This window comes from Ictidomys tridecemlineatus, chromosome 3 (genome assembly GCF_052094955.1).
Source record: "Ictidomys tridecemlineatus isolate mIctTri1 chromosome 3, mIctTri1.hap1, whole genome shotgun sequence".
Lineage (NCBI taxonomy): Eukaryota > Metazoa > Chordata > Mammalia > Rodentia > Sciuridae > Ictidomys > Ictidomys tridecemlineatus.
In genome coordinates this window covers 144,388,134-144,413,371 of record NC_135479.1, presented here as the reverse complement: position 1 = coordinate 144,413,371, position 25,238 = coordinate 144,388,134, and the positions used below count along the sequence as shown (strand labels likewise).

At 44.6% G+C, this 25,238-nt stretch overlaps 1 protein-coding gene across 27 annotated transcripts in view; it reads left to right on the top strand.

The window, feature by feature from the left end:
• Kalrn (kalirin RhoGEF kinase) overlaps nt 1-25,238 on the top strand; it is a 626,048-nt gene that overhangs the window by 45,490 nt on the left and 555,320 nt on the right. The window contains exon 1 of one of the 27 annotated variants that reach the window (XM_078044086.1): nt 13,135-13,362. The exons of 22 other annotated variants lie outside the window; for them this stretch is intronic. In XM_078044086.1, coding sequence (XP_077900212.1) covers nt 13,296-13,362 — 67 coding nt within the window. In that variant the 5' untranslated portion in view covers nt 13,135-13,295. Of the gene's footprint in view, nt 1-13,134; nt 13,363-25,238 lie in introns of those variants that run through there. 4 more of the 27 variants (XM_078044088.1, XM_078044069.1, XM_078044067.1 and 1 more) reach the window with 4 other exon arrangements.

Sequence of the window (25,238 nt, the reverse complement as noted above, 5' to 3'; positions counted from 1 at the left end):
CCTGGGCAAGGCACTGAGAGGCACTTGGTGGATGGCAGCAGGAGTGAGGTGGAACATGGAGACACACAAAGGATGAAAGGATGATTTCTGTCCCTAGGAGTTTAGAGTCTGGTGAAGACACCTGAAGACAGCATCTGTGCAGTGAGCTGCCTAGTGCTTCTCTTGGGTGAGGTACACTTATACTTACTAAACTACTCTTATAAAGAAGAGTCCACCTTTTGTTTTTAATAGATGCAAAGAAGTCCCCAAGGGAGCCCAAGGGCTGGCTTCACATGCAGGGATGATAAACAGTATCGGAGCTTCTGCTGCTTGGCTCAGATTGAACAGATGCATCCTAGGCCAACCTGTGTGCTTCTCTGAGAGCTCCCTCTTCCTCCTGGTTGACCTCTTGCCTTGGGCAGCACTACCCATCTCCCCTTTTATCTTGAGTGACTATTAGAAGGCAGAAACTGTTCCAGAGGCTGTGAGCTCATGGAGAGCATTCTGGATGCCTGTTCCTGCCTGTACTCTCAGAGTCTAGGGTGTAATGCAGAATAAGCATCTTGTAAATGCTTGTTGAATGAATTAAAGCTGCCCTTCACTTATTTTCCATTCATTCATTTGGTGCATATTTATTGAGTGATTCCTCTGTGCCAGGCATTATGGATGTAATAGTGATCAGGACCTGGTTGGGGAGACAGACAGAGAGAGAACTGGAATGAAACATTGTCCTGAGAAAGTATAGGTTTGGTGGGTGCATATGCAGGGCTACCTGGCCAGGGAATGCTTCTTGAGACCTGGAGAGTTGGTACAGACATCTAGATGAAGGCAGTGTGGGGAACAGTGCTCCAAAGCCTCAGAAGAGCACATGCAGTGGTCCAAAGGAGGACATGGCTTAGTATAGAAAGTGAAGGCTGACCACATCTTCAAATGATAACGATAACCATAAACATGTACATACTACCTGCTGTGAGCTAGGTATTATTCTAAGCCCTTTATATTTATTAACTTATTTAAGTACTATTATTATCCTTATCTTACAGAAAACAGAGGCACAAAGGCTAAGTAATTTGGCCAGTCACACATAGATAGTAAGTGCTAGACTTGGCATGTGGAGGCAGTTGACTTCAGAGTCTTGGTGGTGATAAAGGATTTAAGCATGCATGTGAGAACCCTGGCATGCTGTTGGATATGGCTAGTCCTGGTGATAGCAGTCCATTTGGGGATTGTCTATTTAAGATTGCTAGAGCTTCTGATGAATCCTAATTATGGAGTCTGCCTTTGTCAGCAGACAATAAGACCTCTCCTTGCCTCCTTAGGGGATGGTTTTGTTTTATCCTATGAGAACAGACTGAGGGAGGAGTAACCCCCTCCTTCAGTTAAGAACAGACATGGAGCCAGGTGCCATGATGCACCCCTGTAATCCCAGCAGCTTGGGAGGCTGAGGCAGGAAGTTTGTGAGTTCAAAGCCAGCCTCAGCAATTTAGCGAGCCCCTGAGCAACTCAGTGAGACTCTGTCTCTAAATAAAATACAAAAAAAAAAAGGGGGGGGGAGGGCTGGGGATGTGGCTTACTGGTTAAGTGATCCTGGGTTCAATCCCTGAACCGTGGGTGACCAAATCACATTCTCTACTATGGATTCTCATCCCTAAATGGGGAGGAGGAGGTGGAGAGTGGTTCAGAACTGCCACCCAGAAACTGGCCAGCCTCTCCCGGTGCTTGGCACTCTGTTGGGGGCTACAGGTTGTGAGAGAGGGGTGAGGAAGAAGAATGGTTGATGGCCAGTGTGGGCCCTAGTGAATGGGCCTGAAATGAGGGAGAAGTATTAATTCTGCTTTCTCTTCACCTGGTTTGGAAATCGTAGTCTGACCCTTGGTCTTCAGGGGCCCTTACAGACCTGCTACAACCCCTTCCTGGGGAGGTCATGAGGGCTGAGCTGTGGTCTCTGCTTTCCAACTTCCCATCCTTCAGCAGTGCTCACCATGACCACTTCCTCGGGTCCCTGCGCCCAACACAGAAGAGCATCCCCAGCAGCCTCCTCACTGCCCCGCGCTGGGGAAGAGCACACAGGCTGCACATTGGTGTTCGGAAAAATTAATGCTTTCAAGATGAGCTCCACACTGCCTTAGCACGTCTGTCTCTTTCTCTCACCAGCTGAAAGAAAAGAAGCATTCTTAGACAATTACTCCCCAAGGGAGCCCAAGGGCTGGCTTTGTTTATTGAGTGTTTTTAGTTACAACACGTGAAGTTCTGGGATTTTTTTTGGCTTCAGATTTTTTTTTTTCTTTCTGTTTTTGGTTATAGGGATAGGGAAGATGAGTGAATTCCTAATTAACAGGGCACTTGGAGATTTCAAGATTGTGAAAGGCATGTTCTTACGTGGGTACCATTGTTGAGTCTTTAGGATGAGTAACTCAGTAAAATGTGGCAGATGGAACCCAGGCTCCGGGCTCACCTCAGGCCGGCATTGCACCCAGATGTTCATAGTCACTATTTGCAGCTGTTTGGAACCATGGCTCCACCTGTGCAGGGCCCCTTCCCCTTCCTCAGGCTCCCCCCATCTTCACACTGTCCTCGGATAGGCTCACCACACAATGACACAGTTATGCTCAGCCTTCACCTTCCTTAACCTGGTGTCACCTCCCACCTCCTGCAGCGCCTCACACCTGAGCGTGACACTCTGAGAAGGAATGGCAGTTTTTAAAGTGATTCAGAATGCACTGCACAAAGGCAGGGCTGGGCGACTTGGAAGCGCCTGTGTTATGGCTCTTCCTGCTTTTACTTTGGCACATATCCCTAACAAATGGTTTCCCAGTCTAGCCTCAGAATTTTTAGCAGGAAGCTCTGGACAGCCACTGCCCCTTGGTTAAAACTCAAACTTGAGATGAAACAGTTGCTATCCTTGACAAAGTCCTGCGAGGTATCTGCGTAGTCAATAAATGAATGGTCTGAGAAGCTTGGAGGCTCTCACTGAAGTCTCATTAAGTTCAGGGAAAGCCCACCTGGACTCTTGTGGCAAATCAGAGATGTGGGGCAAAGTGGAGGATGGGAAGCATTTCCCTGAGACAGTAATGGAGCTCCCTCTGTGGCCACTTGAACAGGTGGATGAGTCTGGGGTGGTGGCTCAGGCCTGTGGGCTTCCTGGAGACCATCTCACATTCCAGACCCAGGGAATTGGGAAGTGTAGAAGGAAACTGCTGTCCTGGCCCAGAGGGAGCAATCCAGTTTTCTGAAAAGATCTGAGATTTAGTCAGCCTGAATATTTAAAGACTTTGAAAATTATCAAAGTAACAAAAGCTTATGGTTACAAATTACAACAACATGAAATTTTATAAAACACAATTCTCCAAAGGCCTTCTTCCAGTCCTCGGGGATAACTACTATTAACAGCTTGATGCATAGCCTACCAGAACTCTTCCCATGCACATGGAAGTACATACTCACTCTGTGTATATCCACAAAAAATTGGACAATTTCCAATTATTTTGAAAATTCTATTCTTCCACCCAACAATTGAGCCTGGACATCCTTTCTTATCCCTACATATCAAACTACGTGTCCTAGTTAGTGGTTTCCAAATAGCATGTAGATAGTTACAATTTATCTTACTAGTTTCTCATTGTTGGAAATTTAGGTTATGCTTTCCTTGCACCCATCCATTTACCTGCAAATGTTTTTTGTTTGTTTTGCTGTCACAGAATACTCCACAGTGTGTGTAATCACAGATACTTCAGTAGGAGAGAGGCTAGAACTGCTGAACTGAAGACTATGCATTCTAGAAATGTTGATAGGTACCTCCAAATTGATTCCTAAAAATGATATATCAATTTATTTTCCTACCAAACTGTTCATTTGTTTTGAGAACTGGTTGCACTGTGTTGCCCAGGCTGTCTTCGAACTCTTGGGCTCAAATAATCCTCCTTTCTCAGCCTGTCTGGTAATTAGGACTACAGGCACATGCCACCATGCCTAGTTTCTATTTGTTTTTGTCAATCTGATAGGTAGAATGTGGCAGCCTGCTACTGTTTTAATTTGCATTTCCCGGATCATTAGTAAAGGTCAGCCTCCTTTTACTTTTATTGATCCTTTGCATTTCCTTACCTATGAATTGCGTGTTTATTTTCTTTGTTTATTTTTATGCAGGGTTAACTTTTTCTTAATGGATTGTAGTTCTTTGTAAATTAAGGGTATTAATTCTTTGTATTATATATTATTGCAAATGTGGCAAATTTTTCTCCTAGATTGCCTTTTAACGTCATGTTTTTGAAATTTATTTATCCCTTTTTTTTTCTATGAGGACTGAAAATATTTGCAAATATAACACATCTGCAATGTTCAAAAATTAATACAACATAAATATCTTTGTATGATCCTTAAGCCTGTTTTCCAAACCATCTTTTCCCATAGGTAATATTAGTAGTATGAATCCTTCCAGTGTTTCCTTTTTTTGCAAATATAAGCAAATCTGAAACTATACTTGTTTCACTTCTTATGAAAAGCAGGTCTAGGATCCCTAATACAAAAATTTGAAACTCAAAGTCATGTACCAAAGGTTTTAGATTTTAGAGCATTTTGGATTTTGGGATTAGGGATAGATGGTCAGCCAGTAAACTCTATGAAAATGTTCCAAAATCTTTTTTTAAATTCTAATTTGTTATATATGATAGCAGAATGCATTGCAATTCATATTATACATATAGAGCACAATTTTTCATCTCTGGTTGTACACAAAGTAGAGTCACACCATTCGTGTTTTCATACATGTACTTAGGGTAATGATGTCCATTTCATTCCACTATCTTCCTACTCCCATGTCCCTTCCCTCCCCCGCTCCCCCTTTGCTCTATCTAGAGTTCCTCTAATCCTCCCATGCTCCCCACCCTAAACCACAATATGAATCAGCATCCTTATATCAGAGAAAACATTTAGCATTTGTTTTTTTGGGATTGGCTAATTTCACTTAGCATTATATTCTCCAATTTCATCCATTTACCTGCAAATGCTATGATTTTATTCTCTTTTAATGCGGAATAGTATTCCATTGTGTATATGTACCACAGAAAATGTTCCAAAAATCTTAAAAACTGAAATCTGAAAGACTTTTGGTTCCAAGTATTTCAGGTAAGGAATACTCAACCTGTATACTGTTCTACATCTTTTATTTTTAACCCAACAATGCATCTTGAAGATCTTTTCATATCAATTCACAGAAGGCCTCACCTTCTCTTTTCGATGGTTGCATAGTATTTCATCATGTGGGCATAACACAGTTCAGTGTGCTTCAAGACTTTGGTACTTTTGAATACTTTAAAAGAATATTGAAAACTGTATACCTTTATACATTAGGTTGACATTTAAATTTTTTTATGATGAGTTAAATGGTTGTAAATAATATATTTTCTAGCCTGTTGCATGTGGTATATAGACTTTAAATATATTTTCTTCATAATCTTGGAACTACAGATTTACATGAATTGAAAGACGCAAGTCTCATCAAAGCAAGCAGCCAAATCAGATGTATTCACTTCCTGTCAAAGAAAGTCTGACTTCTTTTTAAAATTCAAGTGAGCATGTTAATTAGACACCCTCTGTGACAACCCTATCTTCAGAATTCTAATTCCAAGATTGGTAGACAGGTAGGTAAATAGACTAGCCATGCCTTTTGTCTTCTAGATGAAGTCAGGCACAATCCTTTTCAATACTTCTTGGTGATCTCATTCAGTCTTGGCTTTACCTGCTCTTCATGTACCACTCACTCCCTGTCCCACTTGTCTACTACACTATAAGAACCACCCCCAATCTTAGTGAGTTGGAGCAGCAATTTAGCATTTCTCATGGTTATGAGGATCGACAAGGCAGTTCTGGTGCCTGCGTGTTCACCAGGCAGCGGGATGGCTGGAGGCTCCAAAGTGGCTTTGTCCCCACTGGCCATTGGAGCCGAATGGCTGCTGGGACTGGCTAGGAGTCCTGCTCAGCAAACAGCCACATGTTCCTTCTCTATGTGCATTAGACCTCTCACAGAATGTCAGCAAGACCCCAAGAACTGTTTTATTAATTCTTGACTCCATTATTTTAAACTGCCTTCAAACATCTAGGCAGTACAGCCTAGAGATGAAAATTTAAAAAGTGTAAAATGATATACAGTGAAAAGCAATCCCCCTCACTGCTATGGTCAAGCCCCCTAGTCTCCTTAGGTGATCTGTGTGTTCTTTTAGAGATTTTTAAACAATGTATACACAAGTCATTATTTCAAGCTCTCTGTCTGGTTGGGAAACCCTTTCTGCCCTAAGTCTATAAAATTATTTCTTCTTGAAGTTTTGTAGTTTGTTTCTGATGGATATCTTTGATTAGGTGTTATTGTATACGTGACAAGTGGCCAGGGTTGATGGACTTTGAGGGACACCAAATCATTGCTGTTTACTTCATGCACGCTCCATCAGGAACTCTAGAGTTTCCTATCTCCTCAGTGCTGAGGGTTATCCACATGGCTCACAGGGACATAATCAAAAGCATTTTCATAATGAATCTCTCCTGGAACTTTCCAATCCATCATAGGCAGGAGGAAGCCAGGCGAGTTGGGGCAGTCAAATATTTCTATTGTCTCTTGTGGAGAGTTGTAGAAATTAGAGGAAAAGTAAGATCTAAGGATCTACCCCCTTCTGAGGGGCAGAAAGAAAGGTCTGGGAGATATGGCATGGATTGCATGAGGGCCATTTGACCATCATCAGTAGCAAAGTGGACACTTTTTTAAAAAATTGGTTTATCTGTCCAGATAAGTCCCATAAATTGGGAATTTCAGTCTGACTTGAGTTTGCTTACCACAGCAGGAGAATGCACTAACCTTTATTAAAAACCCACTATGTTTTAGGTATAGTGCTCTGAATTTCATGTATATTACTTTGTTTTTTCCTCATGAGGAGTATTCAGTTTTTATAAGATTGGCCTTATCTTCATACAAAAGATGAAGAATCTAAGATTTAGGGAAGTGATTTGTGCCAAGTTATTTAGTTTGCTCAAAAAAGATTTGGAATTTGAACCTAGTCGGTCTGAGTCCAAAACCTGGGCCCTTTCTTAATACCTAGAAGGCTTGGAAATTAATAGCATAAGCATGATTATAAAAAGATTTACGGGATTTCTGTGAATCAATTATTGTTAGGAATCATAAGAAGAATTCATTTGCTGAGAAATAATCATTCCAATCGATTCTTTTCTTTTTGAGAATAAGAACCAAGGAAAGAGAATTCAAATTGGCTAGTGTGCAGCCAATCTCATCACCTAGGCTGCTGTGTGTATGTGGGGGGCATTCTTTTTTTTAAAGAGAGAGTGAGAGAGGAGAGAGAGAGAGAGAGAGAGAGAGAGAGAGAGAGAGAGAGAGAGAGAGAGAGAGAGAGAATTTTTAAAATATTTATTTCTTAGTTCTCGGTGGACACAACATCTTTGTTGGTATGTGGTGCTGAGGATCGAACCGGGCCGCACGCATACCAGACGAGCATGCTACCGCCTGAGCCACATTCCCAGTCCCGTGGGGGGCATTCTTGAATCAGATATTCTAATTTAATAGTGGGTTGCCTTACAAAGATTACACATTTTTCAAAAAAGGAGGAAATCAAAGAAAATATAGAAAAAAGTTAGCTCTAAATATATGCTAAACAAAATTTAGCCTTTCTTTGATGATACAGCGGGTTCATTCTGATCCTGTTGAACTTCACCTTTGTTATTATCAACCCTCGACCTCACAGTGTGGTGACCCATTTTACTGGGCAGCAGTACTGTGGAGGGCTGTTTGGCAAAGATTTTTTTTTTGGGGGGGGATGGAGAAGGTCCTGGGATGAGAGAGCAAGAGAGAGAGAAGCTCCACAGGAAGGCTCCCCGTGGGCAGGGTGGGGCGTGAGGTTCTAGTTGTGGTGACTAGTAAGTTAAGATTTCCACAGGGTTGAGAGATGTGAGGAACATGTAAAAGAAACAAAACCTCTTGGTGATCGTCTCTCTGACTTGAAGTGCCCTTAGGTCATGGAGTCACACTAACTCTGTGATGGTTGAAGAAGCTGCCTCAATGGGAGGAAATGGAGGAGCCATGGCTAGTTGGGAGGGAAGCCTAGAAGATGATGGTGAACTCAGGCCAAGGCTTTGGGTAAGGTTGTGAAGTGATCTCTCCAGCTGTTTCCTAGCTCTCCTTTTTCTTTGGAAGGGACTCTTTGTCCTTTAGGGTGCTTTGGGGAAGGTAGCCAACCAGGTGGTCATGTTCTGAGTAGGAAATGGGAGGTCAGGAGAGTGAGGTAGGGAGGGTGGAGGAAGCCCAGCTTCTGAGAATTGCCATCACCGGGATGGCCTGCTAGGGACGTGCCTGTGAAGAACTGGGTATGAAGAGAGAGAGTCATGGATTCTGCTCCTTGACCCTCAATATCTATTCCCACTACTGCCTCCCCAAGGCCTGAACTTCCATTTACCTTCCACTCATCTAGGGCTTTACCTCTTGCTAAAATGTAAATATTTCCCGAAGGCCTAGATAGTAAGCCCTTAGAAGAGTGGAGGTGATCTTGCTGCTTTGCCTGGGGCTGAGTCTAGAGGGAACAGGGGCCCAGAATGGGTTAGCTTTATAAGGCTGGAGAAGGAGGAGAAGGGTCTGGCTCTTGGGTGGAAGTGTTAGGGTGGGGGTCCTATGTGGTTGGAAATTCAGTGCAATTTGGGGGTTCTAGTGACTGCTGGAGGAACTAGTAATCCTCAGAGAGGGCTGAGGGGACCAGTAGTCCTGAGATTACTACTTTTACATGTGGTTTAGAGCTCAGTGAACTAGAAGGTCCTGTGAAGCCTCCCCCTGCCAAGGGAGAGTTAAGGATCTCAGCAGAGGTCCAAGGTGGGCAACACAAAAGCCACAGGAAAGCCTGAGCACACAGGCTAATTAGATTCTACCTTTCCCTCCTGCTGGCTGGCCTGATATTTGATGTGACATTTAAAGCCATTGTCCAGACGTGTGGTGGGACACAGATAGAGTGGACACTTTCTGGAGCCTTTGCACAGAGGAGGCTGGTTTCTGTCTCTTGCTGGGCAGTGTCTCAGGCCCACCTCTGCTTTCCACAAGAGCCCCATCTAATCCTTCACCCTCCCTACCTCACCCTCCTGACCTCCCGTTCCCTACTCAGAACATAACCACCTGGTAGTGCCCTTCCCTATTGGACTCCCGGTGTGTACGCAGGTGAGGTAGGTTCTAGAATTCAACCGAAATAGTTAAATGAAGTCAGTGCTGAGGGTAAGAGGAGAGCAGCGACAGAGGCAGGGAGATCACCATCTCAAAATCATCTGGGGAGCTTGTTAAAAATGCAGACCTCTGAGAGTGAGGCCTGGTTATCTGCATGGATAACCAACCCTCTAAGGTGATTGTGCTGCCCATTAAACTTTGAGAACCTTTGTGATAGAGAATGTGTGAGGTTAGCTGGAAAAGGCCTCCCGGGAGAGGCGGACTTGAATTTCAGTGTGTAAGTGGTATTGTTTTAGGTACTGTCCTCAGGTGTGGACCTAAGGAGCTTATTCACCTGGGGACACTATGATGTCATAGGAGAGAATGGCAGGTGTCCATCCCATCCCCTGGGTGGTATCTCTGAGAACGTGTTGTCACTAGCTTCCCTTTGGCACTTGGTGCTAATCTCTGAGGGGACAGAAGTGCTGTGGGAGGTGGCTGAGGATGGTGTCTGCTGGAGGGTTTGGTTCATGTTGCAATTGAAGTGCAGCTTGCAGGGCAAAATGGCAGCCTGGGGGAGCCCATTTCCGCTGGTGGGGTGGGGGAAGAGCACTATGTCTGTGGACAGTCTTCTCTCTAGTTTGTAGGCACTTGAAACTGTGTGACCTCTAGTGTGGCCTTCACTTGTCAGATAGCTCCCTGTGTTCGTGGGGCTGGCCAGTCTCCTGAGGGAACGGTGGTCATTTTTGTCCTGGGAGAGGAGTGGGAAAGATTTGGGATGTGATGGATTCTCTCCTCCCTCAGTGCTGCTTGCCTTCTGCTCTGTGCACTTGTGCCGGCTTTATCTGATCAGGAACACAGTGTTTTCCTGTTGGGGCGGGTGGAGAGAGGGGGAAAGAACGGTGCCAAGGGTAGGAGAAGGAGTGTCGAAGGGAGAGAAGCACGTCTCTGAGATGACACTGAGTATCCACCGAGGATCCAGACGGGCGCCTGCCCTCTGCAGTGGATGGGTGCTGCTGGCCTGCAGACATTGCCTGTCCCTGGAGAACATGTCTCTGCAGCTAGCTGGGTGGGCTGGAGGAACCATGCCAAATGGGAATGGCGGTGCTTGCTTTGACCATGGTGAAAAAAGGGGCCACTGTGGAAGCATTGTTTAAGACAAAGCGACAACAGAAATCTCCTAATAAGGCTCTGTCCTGGCCAATATCCTGTCCTTTCTAATTGCACTGCAGCTAAATGGCTACTCTGGCAGTCTCTCAGAACATTTTATTCAACTTCTGAGGGGCTGCATTGAAAGTGAGGCTTATGAGACTCTGTGGGAGTTGGGGAAATGAGCGGTGGTGGGCTGGGGAGCACCCAGGAGCCCAGCTGGATGGGTTGAAGCCAATCTTGAGTCAAGTTCTGGGCTGAATGGGTCCCCCCTGGACTGACCCAGTGGGCAGTGCTTATGTTCTTGGGTTCACTGTGTGCGGGGGAAGTGCTTGCACCCATATTGTTCTCTATCAGTCTTTATTCCCTTTCCCCCAGAAAATGTGGCTGTGTGGAATGTTTTGCTCTTGACTGCTAGATGGAAGTGAACAGAGCCCGCTTCCTTCTCTAGGCCCAAACATGGAGCGTGGACTAGGAGCCTCAGCACCGTTCGGATGCTCCGCACAGTGCCCCCCGGGGCACTGGCACTTCAGTCTCACAGTCAGGTGCTCTTCCCACAGCTGTCTAGGTCTCCTGCCATGCTAGGAGCCTCTCATTTCAGATTTCTCTTGAGTTGTGTTTGGAAACATCTGTTTTGATGTTCTTATTTGGAGATATACTCTTTGGGCAGCCATGTGCTGGGGGCCAAAGGAAAAGATCAAAGTTTCTTGATTAGTAAGTGGCCACGCTCAGACCCTCTACTCATCTGTGTGCCTGAGGCAGATCAGGATCTCCCTGGAGGGACCTCCAAAGGACTGCTGTTGGCAGACAGATCTGTCCCACTGTGAGGGCTTCCATCTCTCCATGAAAGATGGCCCAGCTTCCACAGGGAACTGAGCCCGGGGAAGTTTCGTAGGGAGGGATAAAGACTGTACCTGGACACTATTTGACCTCATCCAAGTTGTTTAACCTCTCAGAACATGGGTTTTCTCTTCTGTAGACAGAGGAAAGTGATTCCCATCTAACAGAACTTGCAGAGCCATTAAGAGGCCCAAAGGAGATGATGGATGTGAAAGTACTCTGTGAACTAAAAAGTACTGGCCACACTGAGTGATGGATTCTTGTTATTCACAGAAGGGGAGACTATGGGTCACTTCTTTCTGGAGAGAGGAGGGGGGCTTTGCATTCTTGTGTTAACTGCTTGCTGGAATCTTGTCCATTTAAGGTAATAGCAAAATAATACTAACAGAGTTGGAGAGGTAGCTTCTTGGGTGGTGGTGTCTCTGCGGTATCCCAAAACTGCCCTTTGTGAAGGAACCAGGAGGTGGCAATGGGGCTGAGTAGGGGCCAGTGGGTGGAGATTGTGGCTCTGCCCACTCTCTCCCTCCACCTCCTAACTCCTACTCGCAGACATGCCCTCTCTGCCTCACTTTGAGTTCTTTAGAAATCTGTAGCCTGCCTCATCTTGGAGTTCCCAGGAAGAGTGGATGCTGAAGGAGGCCTGCTCCTGCCAGCCATGATGGAGTCCAGGAGGCTGGAAGGCCAACCTCTGTGTTAGGATGTGAGAAGCCCTTGCTGGCATGGCTTAAGCTGAATGAAAGCTGCAATGATTGTGCACATGGATAGTTTTTAGGCTTGGAGAACAAGGTTGTCCCAGACCTGAGGCTCCCTCAGGTTTCATTTCTCTGAGCAGAACTTTTAGCTACTAGAGTCACAGCCTCACCATGTGTATGACCAGTCTGCTATAAGAGTGGTTCTGAGGAGGGCAAGGACAGGGCACTCAACCATCCTTCTGCAGGCCTTGCCCAGTGCCCAGGGGCAGAGGCTCCCCAGTCCACACTTCTCCCCGCCGTTAAAACCAAACGGTATGGTTCCCAGACTCCCTTTCTTATTCATTCATTCAGTAGCAACCACTTGAGCACTTGTGAAGTCCAGGTCACTATACTAAGTACTTTGGGGCACACAAAGATGAATAAGAGGCAGATGCTATCCTGATAGAATTTATGGTCAAGGAAGAAGAGACATGCCAAGGAGAAAGTGAAGTGAAATGATGAGGTGTGGAGGAGGGATCAGGGAAGGCTGCCGGTTCATGGCATCTGAACTGGATATTGTAAAATTAGGAAGAGTTGGCCATTGTGAGAAGGAGGACTGGGGATGGAGTGCACTGGCAGAAAGTGCAGGTACAGGCCCGGGAAGGGGAACCCAGGGTTAAGTGTGGGGAGCTGAAGTTCTGGCATGAGAGAAAGGGTGGGAAGGCTGGAGAACCTTCTTCTGCCATAGACTACCAGGTGCCCAGCCAGAAATGCTGTATTCCTCCTCAGAGGAGGAAGCTGTCACTGGTAATAAGTGGTAATCAGGATTAGAACCCATGGCTTTGGGGCCTCAGAGCCTAAGCTGTCTCTCCTCTCGTTGGATTCGTGAAGGGGCATAGGAAGAAAGAGTCTGCAGCCTTTTTCTGGGCATGGGGGACTCGCAGTCTTGGGCAAGAAGTACCTCAGAAACCCCAAATGAGGCAGTTGGGCTCCCAGCCTGCGGACTGGCTCTGGAGTCTGGATGGAAAGTGTCTGGCTTCCCAAATTCTTGGTCCAGTTGGAAGAGTCAGTGGCCTCTGTGTGGGAGGCAGGGGAAGCCAGGATGGCGGGAGATACCGGAATGAAGTTTAAGATTTGGCCTTGACTGTGGATTTTCATTCCCAAGACCACCTCAAACATCACTTCTTTGCAAAAGCCCTGCCTGACTCCCTCCCCCGCATCTCCGACCTCCCCTTGGGTCCATGCAGGCTCGGTCTGCACACGGCGTTGTTCTGCACTTGTTCCTTTGTTGCTGTGAAACAGGCTCCCGGCACAGTCAGCCTCTGTGTGGGAGGACTGGTGGCTGTCGTTGCAAGCAGGCAGTTGCTTAGAGCAGGCTGCGTGTGAGCCCAGCATCCAGCGATTCCGGCCTCCTCAAGTCGGTGGTGGTGGGATGAGGCTCTGCCCAGGGGACTGGCTGTGAAGGATGAGTTCAGGGTGGGATGACGGACCGCTTCTGGGACCAGTGGTATCTCTGGTATCTCCGCTTGCTCCGGCTGCTGGATCGAGGTATCCTGACTGTGTGTGTGCTCACGTGTGAGTGTGTGTGTGTGTGTGTGTGTGTGTGTGTGTGTGTGTGTGTGAGAGAGAGAGAGAGAGAGAGAGAGAGAGACTGAGACTAAGATATAGAGACACAGAGGAAGATTGCAGAGAAGGGGGTGGGAACAAAAAGAAGCCATGGAGCTGCTGCAAGTACCAAACCTGTGGAAAGTCAAGGAAGGCTGTGTTTGTGGGGACAGGTGTGACTCAGGGGGAAACCGGGGAGCACAGAGTCACTTGGGGAGCAGCTATATAATAAGATCACTTTTTCTGCTGGACTTCTCATTGGGTGCAGTACCTTAGTCAAAGACAAGTTAAACCCTGTCTCGTCAGGTCCTCCGTGGAGCCTCTGAGAAGCTGGGAAGGAAGAATGGCACCTGTGGCAGGAAGCTGGGAGCAAGCCAGTGTCCTCCTAAACCTCAGCTCTGCCACTGACCAGCTCTGTGACCTTGGGCTGATTTGTGTGACCTTTCTGAGTTTGTTTCCCCATCTGTAAAATGGGCATGGCAGGATCTGCCTGCTGTGGTTGTTGTGGATTTATGATTAGATTCATGCTTACAAAAACGCATAGCATCATAGCTAGTATGCATAGTAGGTGCTCAGTAAATTCCATGTTCCTCAACAGCACGGAGCTACAGAACCTGTCCCAAGGACAGCTGCCTGTGTTGGTTATCTGTAGAGAGACTGGTACAGAATTTGTGGTTAGTGAAAAGAAGAGAGTCAGCTTTATTCCTCAAGTTAATCCGACCTTAATGTAATTCACTGTTAATTATTAATGAGCTCAAAATCTGGCAATGTCACACAAATCCAGAATTCTATGGTAAGGAAAAGGCACTGTGAACTTTGTTTAGTAATTGATTTTAAAAAAATGTTTAATGTTATTTTTAAGAGCTCTGGCTCCTTTAATAAGTTTTGGTAATAATGAGACTAAACCCCTGATGGAAAAGATGGCCTTGGGAAAGCCCCACTGCATACTCCAAGGAATGTTAATCTCCATCAAAGACAGTCTTAGGTGTGCCAGGAGGTCAATGCCAGGTGGAAGCAGAGAGCTTCCCAGAGAAGGAGAACCAGGCTGTTTATCGGGGAGAAATCAAAGATGGAGGAAACCAAACCAGCAAATGCAGAAAGCAGTCTTTCACTAGTATTGGGAAATAGACCCTAGAGAGCCCAGACCTGGGGTGAGGTGAGGATGTTAAGAAGAGAGCCACAAATTCATAGTGGTGGATATCATAGATCGAGGAAAGGGAAGAAGACTACCCCTTTATCTGTGTGACCTCTGGCAAGAAATTTAACCTCTCTGTGCCTCCTTTCCTTTGTTTGTAAGAAAAAATGATGATGAGGACAGTAGTAGTACCAACCTAGAGGGATTGCTGTAAGGGTCAAGTGAGAGGCTGTGAGTGAACACTTGTCCCAGTGCCTGGCATGAGCAAATTATCCTTTAAATGTTAGTGTCTATTATTATTATTATTTTTTAAATATATTTTTTTAGTTGTAGTTGGACACATATCTTTATTTATTTTTATGTGGTGCTGAGGATTGAATCCAGTGCCTCACAGGTGCACAGTGGGCGCTCTACCACTGAACCACAGCCCCAGTCCTGTTAGTGTCCATTATTAAGACAGTTAATTCTTACTCTCCTACAAACATCCTGGAAAAGAAAGGAACAGGTGGTTTGTGATAACCAGGAGCTGAGAAAGGTCCAACTAAGAATTGTTAGAGGCTTACAGACAATTTATATTGAAATGATCCAAACTAGAATATGATGCTAATTCTAAGAAGAAATGAGATGGTAATGTATAAGTTATAATCATAATTTATTTTCAATTTTTACAAAATGCTTGAATCTATGAATTGCAAACTTGGTTTTCAATTGGCTGGCTCTGTTACTCTCTAGGAGCCCTTGAGTAAGTGATCTACCCTTGATTCGTTAGTCTAAAAAATGGGAATATTAATAATAGTTACATGATAGAATTGGGGTGGGGGGAGTGTATCATGTTAGTCCATGTAAAAGTGTCCTGCCTAGTGCATTTATGGATTGGGAGATTAACCCATCTTCCTGCTTGCCAGAACTGTGTGTTTGGTCACCATGTGTGGCTATAATTTAATTTCAAGGTTTATGGTCTTTTATACAGTGTCTCTAGAGTTTTCCTTAATGTGAGGCTTTAGGCTAGCAGCTCCTGACTTCAGGGCCTCTGATTTCCAGTCTTGGGGGGTTGGGTGTTGATGTTCAGTTCTAGTTAATGGGTATTAAGGTATTGGACACATCCAAAGTGCCTACTCCCATTAAACTCAAACTGGATTTTTGGATATAGCAACCTTCGTAACTAAGGTGAGCTAACATTGCATTGAGAGTGGCATGCTTCACAGCCTGCGCCTGCTCGGGGGAAATGCTTGGTAAATACTTGTTGAACAAATGAACATGTGAATGATGAGCCTGCCTTTTGGAGCAGTGAACAAATTTCTCTTGGATCTCTAGGAGAACAGAATTAGCTCCCTTCATCTGTTTTAGGATTTTACATCATGTTGCCCTCATCACTGTCGTGCTTATGTCATCTTGAAAGAAACAGACCTCAAGAAAGTGAGGAGGAAATAGAAGACAAGAAGAGGTGGGCAATGATGATTTTAGCCCAGGAAATTGAAATAATCGACTGAGCTTTGTGCCAGCCTGAGTCATCCAGTTGGCTGCGAGGGGAGGATAAATGAATCTGAGACTTGACACACCTAGGAAAAGGGAGGAAACATTAGCGTACATCACGGAGCAGCAATAAACTTTACCAAAAAGTAACAGTGTGTGCCTGCTGATGGCAGACCCATCTTTCACCGCCCCATCATTGTTCAGTTAAGGGTAAGGATTTTAAAAAATAAAAGGTATTGTTCTCTAGGACTCTGCTAGGCTATAATGCAAGGATTTACGTGATAATGAACTGCCAGCTTGCTCAGACATTGTATTTTGATGATTTATTCTCATTAATAACAGATGCTGTTTCTATCGTGTGTTTCACTGGGCGTTCGTCAACTCCACCGACTGTGGTCCCTGCTCACAGGCATTGACTAAGGAGATGCTTGCCATCATGGGGACTGTCCCTTAAAAGTAAAGAGCTCACACAGATAGGAAACAGAAGTAATGCTGCCTGTAGTTGTTGTTGAGCTTTGGTGTATCTATGGGGACCTGACAAGTAAGGTGGGGTTTGCATTCCTGTGTTTGTATAAAGTTTTTTATTTTTTTTGTAGTGAAGGGAGAAGAGTGAAAGACTGATGCTCTTTATTCATAGAACCTCAGGCAGTGTTTCCCCAGAGCAGCAACACCCACCAGTGTAGCCCATGAGATGATTTGAGGTGATTTATAGATGTTGCTTGAGCTCCTCTTGCTGCTCATTGCCTGGTACAGTCTGGAGGACAGTTTATTTTGTCCAGTGCCACCTTCTGCTGGGATGTCACCCTTGCCCTCACTCCATCCAGTGCAGGCTCTCTTGGGCTGGCCTGTTTCCTCAGCTCCTGCTGCTCAGACCTGTTCTTTCTGTCCCTGCTGTTCCTTTCAAGGCCTAGCCTCATGCTACCTGCTGCCTGCACCCGCATTCCCTGGAGTTCCTCTGTGATTCTCCAGCCCATCTCCAGGCTTCTACCCTTCACCAAGCCTACATCCTCTCCCTACCTTGCCCTCTGACTCTGAATGCCTTTTCCTTTCCAGAGCCACCATCTCTTCTTCTTTCATTGACGACTTTTTATGTCATTGTGCCATCACCCCCAGTCTCCACGAGTTTCTTTAAAAAAAAAGTTAATTGAAAACAATACCAAAGAAATCAGAGTGTAAGAGGTATGTGGAAATGGTGCAAATGGTTATACAAGTACAAAAAATGACTGATGTTTGGAAAATCTAAGTGATAGGTTGAACTTATAATGTAGGTTTTAGGCTGCTTATTTCTTATTGATGCTTTGTCGGCATTCCAGTGGCTACCACAAAGTGCTTGGGACTCTGGACCAGAGAGCAATTGGTTCTCAACCCTGATGGACATTGGAATCATCTGGGAGCACTTAGAAAGAACAACGTCCACATTCTCCTTTCCAGCCCTCTCCCTAGTCAGCTGAAAGAGAATTGCTGCAGAGAGGGCTGAACGCTGTTATCTTTGAAGAGCTCTGCAGGTGGTTCTGAGGTGGCCCAGGGCTGGGACTGCTCATTGCCATCCTTTAATATGATGCCAGAGAGTAAAGGCAGAAGACTCTGGGGCAAAATAACAAAACAATTGAGATAATCAGTCACTATGTGAGAAGAGTAAACACAGGAGTAAACACGGGAGTGCACTAAGGAACAACATGTAAAAGAACGTGGTTCTTTGGGTATAATTCATGCAACTTTCTTTAGAACAATAACCATTTTCTATCACTACTAACTAAGTCTTGACTTTCCTTCATATTCTAGGGAAATGAATTTACCTGTGCCCCAGGAGGTTGTCTGGCCCCAACTTGTTTTGGGTTTGTAACTCTCAGTTCTGGTCGCCTAGGATTTTGGACACAGGATGGTCATTTGTTATTATAGATGTCAAAACCCTTTCCTTACTTGCTTAGCATAGCTCATACTAGGTGATAGGTGGGCATTGCCCATGTTCTGCTAGAATCAGAGAAAGGAAAACCCCGTTCTATCTTCAGGAGACCTGGGAAGTAAGGAGAATACCTGTCTACAAGCCTGTGTGATGTTGGGCCCTACAATGGCCAGGAATTTCCTTGGGTTTTCCACTAAGTTTCACCTCTCCCTTATTGACCATTCTCTGCTGTCTCAACCTTCGTATTTCCCAAACATTCAATGCAAGGATGGATTCTGCCCAGGTGCAGAGCAGGGTCAGAGGCAGCTGTACCACATGGCCTTGGTATCAGGGGTCCTGAACTTTGTGCTTGCCTCCTCCTTTGGTCTTATCCTTTCTGTGCTTGTGCCTCTTCCTGGTCCCTGATTCCTTTCACTGACAGGTGCCCTGTCTTTGGCTTGCTTGCTGCTCAGCTTTCTGTACAGCTCTGGCCCCTGACGAGGTCACCCATGGTATCTTTGCCTTGATCATGTGCTTGTGACTAGTCCTGAGCCTGCCATGGCTCTGGCTACTCACATCTATATGGCTTGCTCTGTTCTTGTTAACTGTTGTTTATGTGCACCCAGAGTAATATGTAATATGTGGCTTCTTTGAGTTCATGGCCTGTTCCTTCTCCTGCAGTCAGTGGAAAAACTACACAGCATGCATATGCAAAGTAGATTGGATGATTCTCTTGTGCTGGGATTTTTCTAATTAGAAGAGTTTAGGTATCACCTTCCTGCTTGAGCTGAATATTCACATAATACAGAAAGAAGTTACTTTAACTTAGCCTCTTAACTCACAAATACCTATTATGATTATTTAATTGGCTCTTGGCACAAGATCCCTTTCCTAAAGGGATCAGTCCTCTGTTTAACAAACAGTTTGAATATAGGACCACTTGAAATACCATCACAGAAAATTTCCCTGTTGTTCCTCACCAGGGCCTCCCTAGCAATTTTCACATTTTCTTGTGCTTCTTCTTGACATGCTCAAAGCTTCCCCTTCTTACAGATAATCCATCTTCCTTTTCTTCCAAACCTCTGACCCCCCCAGTGTCCTACCGTAAAACCTTTTCTAGCTAATTACACCTGGTTCTGTTTGCAGATGTGAGCACTTAGGTGCAAGGCTGGTGTTTAGTGATTCCCTGTGTGCTTGTGTGGTGGGTAGTAATAAGGCGCACCTTGAGGAGTTGCCAGCATTGAAGGCGTTAATATGGTGCTCAGTATGTGTGTGCTTTTCCTCCTCAATTTCTGTAGCTATTAGGAAGCTTAGTTCCTTCTAGAGGGTCATTTCCCTTCATTGAGATTGGAGCTTCCCTGAGGGTGGCCCTCATTCTCATCATCTCTGTATTTTCACCTGGATATCCAGTTCAAGGTTGTATCCTAACAGGAATAACCGGCTAAGAGAATATCAGAACTCTCTAGGAAACAATTATTATCACATCATTCTTAAGTTATTAAAAAGAAAATGGTAATGTTTGATAATTCAAAATATCTTGCCCCCTTTGGTCCTCTGAGATAGGCCACCTTGGTTCCCATTTCACAGATGGGAACCAGGCTTATAGAGGTTAAGTACTGTGCTAAAATCATACAGTTGCTGAAGGAAAAGCCAGGATTCAACACCCTAGACTTCCATCTAGGATGAATTGTCTCCTATACCTTCTGCATTACAGGTGGGAAGAGCCCCATCTATTTCTGTCTTCAGCTTGTGTGCTAAACTAGTCGCGCAGCCAGCTCTGCTGCCAGTAGGTCGAAGAGTATATCACTGGGGTGCCTTGTCTGTGGTGTGAGATCACCAAACAAGATGTATCTAGGCCAAGTCCTGGGGGAAGGACACTGATAGCTGCTCTGTGAGGTCCTGGTGTGGGGTTTCCCTCCAGTGGGTAGAGGTTACTGCAGTGTGAGAAGAGTAAAGTGGCGTTGTGTTTGCCTAGGTATGGCATGGCTTCCCAGGGCCTCTTCTTCTGTTAAGTCTTATCTAATGATTGTTGAAGGCCAAGAGCAGTGGGACAGCTGTGTCCCTAGATGGCCTTCTAGTCAGCTGAATTCCCAGGGTAAGTGATGTGTTTGTTTTCCACCTTGTGGATGGAGGTAGTTTGCCATCAAAGAAACTGTCAAAGCAAGAAATATTGTGTGGTCACTAGTAGTAGCAGGAGTGATGGATCTACTAAGAGCTCAGCCATTCCAGGGAGAATTTAGGGGTAGGAGGTAGGATTTCTGCACTCAGGGAGCTTACAATTCAACTCCTGAAAGGATCCTAAAGGATCAAGAGCTAACAGGAACCTTTCTTGAGTCTTCTCTGGCCCCTCTATCTAATGATGGATTACCTATAAGCAGAATCACTTTAGCTCTAACAGTTATGGCTCCATGTGGAAAATACATGCAATATATACAAAATGTCACAAGGAATTATTTCATGTTGAATTGATAAATGAGTGTCATAAATTCATAAGAGAGAGAGCTGAGTCTGAATAAAGGAAGAAACGCTCATTTAACACATATCTTCTGCAGACCTACTATGTGCTTTGTTCCATTTGGGGTTCTGGGAATACAGTATTGAAGAGGACAGTGCTCTTGTCTTAATGAAACTTTATAGTCTAGTGGGGGAAATGGATGATAACGCAATAAGTAGTACAATTCTGTTAAGGCTTATCTAAGATTGTTGAAGGCCAAGAGCAGTGGGACAGTTGTGTCCCTAGATGGCCTTCTAGTCAGCTGAATTTCCAGGGTAAGTGATGTGGTAGAATAAAAAGGAGAGAACAGAGTTAAGCCTTAGTGCTTAATTATGAGGCACAGAGCATGCTCAGGGAATGGCAACTAAACCAGACCACCTAGAGCATCTGAATGGGGAGAGTTGAGTTTGGAGAGAGAGAGGTTGGGACCATTTTTGGAAGAGTCTTGCTTGTGTCACATTACAAAGAAGTGGTAGTAGTGCAGTAGCATTCCATTAAAAAAATGTATTGGTTGAACAATGCTTAAGGTTTAGGCAGAAGATTAGGTGCTGGGAATGCAAAAAAGGATATTATGGGGTGCTCATGTTTGAAGTAGAGACTCAGATGCATGAAAGAACTTTATAACAAATTTTGTAAGTGAAATTAGTTAGGCCTGCATAAGAAGAGAGCATAACTCATTGCCTGAAGGAGCTGGAGAAGTATGTCTTTCCAGAATGTCTTGAAGTTCAGCACTGGCATGCAGGTTGAATAATAGTTTGGTGAAGAAGGTGGGTGAGGCATTCTGGTCAGTAAAGCACGGGCAGAGGCTCAGAGAGGGTTGAAGAAGTGTGTAGCTGACAAAGAATGGAGGCAATTAAGTGTATGTGGAAGTTAAAGCACAAGAGAGGGAGAAATCTCAGGGAATTCCTGAGCACAAGAGCCCGGTGATGCCAGTAATGGTCTTGAAAAGTGAATCTGGAGGCACAAGAAGAACCACAGGAAAAGAAGACAGAAAATGAAGGGAGTATAGGCCTATGGAAGGGAAGGACAAGGAGGATGTGGGAGATAACATTGGAGAGAGTAACAGGAATTTCTTAGTCCCCATATTTAAGGATGATGAAGTCATCCATGCTTAGGTTTGGCTGGAGGGGTGGCAACAGTTATTCTAATGGAAGGTGTTGGCTAAGGACTTTAGAACCTTGAGTTTTTAGATCACAAAAATGTGTGCTGAGAGTTGAGGTTGGAGAGAGAGATTCCTTCATGTAGTTGCAGTATATCTTTGATTCTAGGGAGTGGTTAGGGTGGAAGATACATGATCTTGAGTTATCTGCCTAGAAGTGACAGTGATACTAGCTCAGGAAAAACAGTATAGAGAAAAATAAGAATAGTGTAGACTGTTTTGTGAAAGTGTTGACATAGGAACACAGGATCAGAAATGACGAGAGTATTTCTCAAGGGTCAGTAGAGAGCCAGGATCAAAAACTTAATGGGGATAGAGGACAATGGGCGGTTATGGATTCCCATGTGCAGGAGATGGGCCAGTGTTGAAGGATTTTGTGACAGAAGGCATTGTGACTACTTACAGCATTGTTTCAGTGCCTCGATGAGGAGAAACCAGATTGCAGTGGTAGGAGGTGGTGAGGATGAGGCAGCAGCAAGCACATATTGTTTGCTTGAGAAATATGTCAGAAAATGTAAGGTAAAAATAGAATGGTGGTTGGTGGGACATGAGGGTCAGTGAGGGTTTTGTAAAGAAGGGAGGTCTGGATGCGTTTGAGGCTTGGGAGAAGGCCAGGGGCAGAAGTTTGAAAATGATGAACAGAAATGGATTATTAATCTATTTAATAAATATTCATTGAGCACCAACAATAAATCTGGGCATTCCAGGCCCTATGCTGTTTGCTAGGGATACAGCATGAATAAGGCATGAAGTCTTCATGAAGTTTACATTCTAGAGAGGGAGGCAGACAATATACAAGTCAAGCAACAGTTGAATTTATAATTACAGCTTGTGGTAAGTGCTGTAAAGTGCAGCAGTGTCCTGGAGGAGGTAGGAATGGGTTGAATAAAGAGTGCAGATGGAAGTGGTAGACTGGAGGAGGGGGAACACTTCCTCTGTTGGGAGGAAAAAGGAGGAGTGCTTAGAAAATGACTTTCAAGTAGAAAACAGAAAAATGAGGAAATGCATCAGATGGCCTTGGTACTTTTTTTTTAAGAGAGGGGGGGGGAGAGAGAGAGAGAGAGAGAGAGAGAGAGAGAGAGAGAGAGAGAGAGAGAGAGAGAGAGAATTTTAATATTTATTTTTTAGTTTTTGGTGGATACAACATCTTTGTCTGTATGTGGTGCTGAGGATCGAACCTGGGCCGCACGCATGCCAGGTGAGCGCGTTACCACTTGAGCCACATCTCCAGCCCCATGCCTTGGTACTTTTAGCAAATAATCAGAAAATGTCAAGATCTGAGACTGGAGAGGCAGGAGAGTTCAAGACACAGAGAAGGGACAAAGGGAGAATCACCTGGATAATTATTTTTTTGGCTTCTGAAGAACGAACCAAAGGCTTTGTACTTGCTAGCTCTACCACTGAGCTCCATCCCCAACCCTGGATCCTCTATCATGGAATACATCTCCAAGGACTAGCTAGGATAGTACCATCAATATAACCAGGAGATGTGTCTCTTCTCTCTCCTCTTATACAAAGCCCTGTGCTGAGCCCCATGGGTGACCTTGAAGAGGAGGTGATCCCTGCACATGGAATGGGTAATGACTGACTAATCAAGTGATCAACATGTACTTACTATTGACTACACTGACCTTATAAGCATTTGGATCTTTAAGAATTTAGATCAAGCCAGGGAAGAGTATATATAGGATGAGATAAAATGCAGAGCAAATACTCTGGAGATTCAGAGGAAAGGTGTAATTAGAGAAAGCTAGGGATGATTAGGTAAAAAAATGAAATTACTGGTTCATGATATGGTGTTGACAAGGCAAATAAGAAGTGAGGAATTTTGTATTTCTTATTCTCTTTACCTGCATAATTGTGTCCCCAGCAAAAAAAGAGATAGAGATGGAAAGGCTTCTCATTTAAGAGATGAAGAAACTGAGTCCTGAAGAGGTGATTTCACTTGCCAAAGTCATATGGTTAGTTATTGAATTAACTAGATGTTAGAACAAAATCTCTCAAAGCTGAGGCCTCATTTCATCATTTTTCTCTGTGGTTTCAACCCCACTTCTACCCATTTTAATATACCCAGTATCCTTGATATAGTCACTGAATGTGGAAGAAATGGCAGACTAGAGACTTCATGGGTTTGAAGGGTGTCTTGTTTAGATGCAACCTTTTAAGCCTCCAAGCAAAAATTCTAAGAAGCCCCAAAATAAGGATTGTATTTCTGTTTCCATCCTTCCTTATTACTGTGAAGCCAAGTGGAGTTGGAAGTGGCATCTCCTGGCTCTCCCCTGCTACTGCAGAATCATGCTTTCAGAGGCCCAGCCCAGGGCAAAGCAGAGGAGTGTCTTCCTTATAAACCCAGGCGGAAGATTTGGCAGGGGGCTTTTAATCTACATTCATGCTAAATGAAATCTGTTAGATGGGATAATGAGCTCCATATTTTATAGACTATTTTAAGCCTATCTCAAAATAAAGTACAGGGCCAGGGGTGGAGAAAGGACGTAAGTCTTGGAGACAAAATGGCATGGCTTACTCACCAGTGTTTTCATTTTAATGATCCCAACCCCAGTACAAGTCCCTCAGTGACATTGTAATGGAAACCACATTTTTTTTTTCTTCTGCTGGAAGTTTTAGGATGAACACAGCCAAATGCTTTGAGACATAATTAAGGTTACAAACTCTGTATTCCTGGTAATATAAAGATCTTTCATCCAGGGGTGTCTCCAGCTAGAGATAGTGTGGCTGAAGCACAGCTGAAATCATACAGATAATTCTTTCTTCAGTCTGGCCCATCACAACTTCTTTTCTAGGTCTTTCCTCCCCTTCCTCTTCACTGCTGCCTCATCCACATAAATAAATAAGAATCCTGGTATTGACGCCTTCCCTGCCAAAGGGAGAGAATCCCAGCTGGCTGCTGCTGTGACTGGAGGGGGCTGGTGGAGGAGCACAGTATAGCAGGAAGGGCGGCCAAGGGACTCAGCCAACGCATGTGGGATGCAGGAGGGGGCAGGCAAGCCATGTCATCACTAGGTATAGAAGGAGGTGTGGAGGAGAATGTTCTGCACATGACAGGCTGGAAAAACCAGCTAATGGAAAGGTGTTGAGGACCTAAGAGAGCAAAGAGGCCCCTTCTCCTGAATTTGGACATGATGGGTTGAGAACTCTCTCAGGTTGGGTCTCCTGTGCCTTGGAAAACTTTCAGAATTGCAAAGATAGAAGTTAAGAAACTTGGCACGGTCAATCCACTTATATGGGCTTATTTTCCCTTTCTTAACCACATCATGAACACCTGGAATATATAAGCTAGTGAGAGGCCCTAGTACATGCAGGCACACTGTGTTTGGACAATTGCAGTTCATCTTATCCTGGTAGGAAAGCCTTTAGTTAGCACAAGGAATAAAGAAAGGGCTAGGATATTTCCCTCTGGCTACCTTGGTTCTATACTCTGCCTCTGGGGGTGGTGATTCTGGTATTGACCAGGATGAGACCCAGACTCTGCTTGACTCCATATAGATCACATCTCTGCTATTTTTCACACTACCCACACACTCCACACTAATGGACAAATAATCATGTTAATAGTATCTTCTTCTGTATTACTTAGTAAAATCTTTTTTTATAAAGATTTTTTAAAAGATGGATACAATATCTTTTTTAAATTTATATATAACAGCAGAATACATTA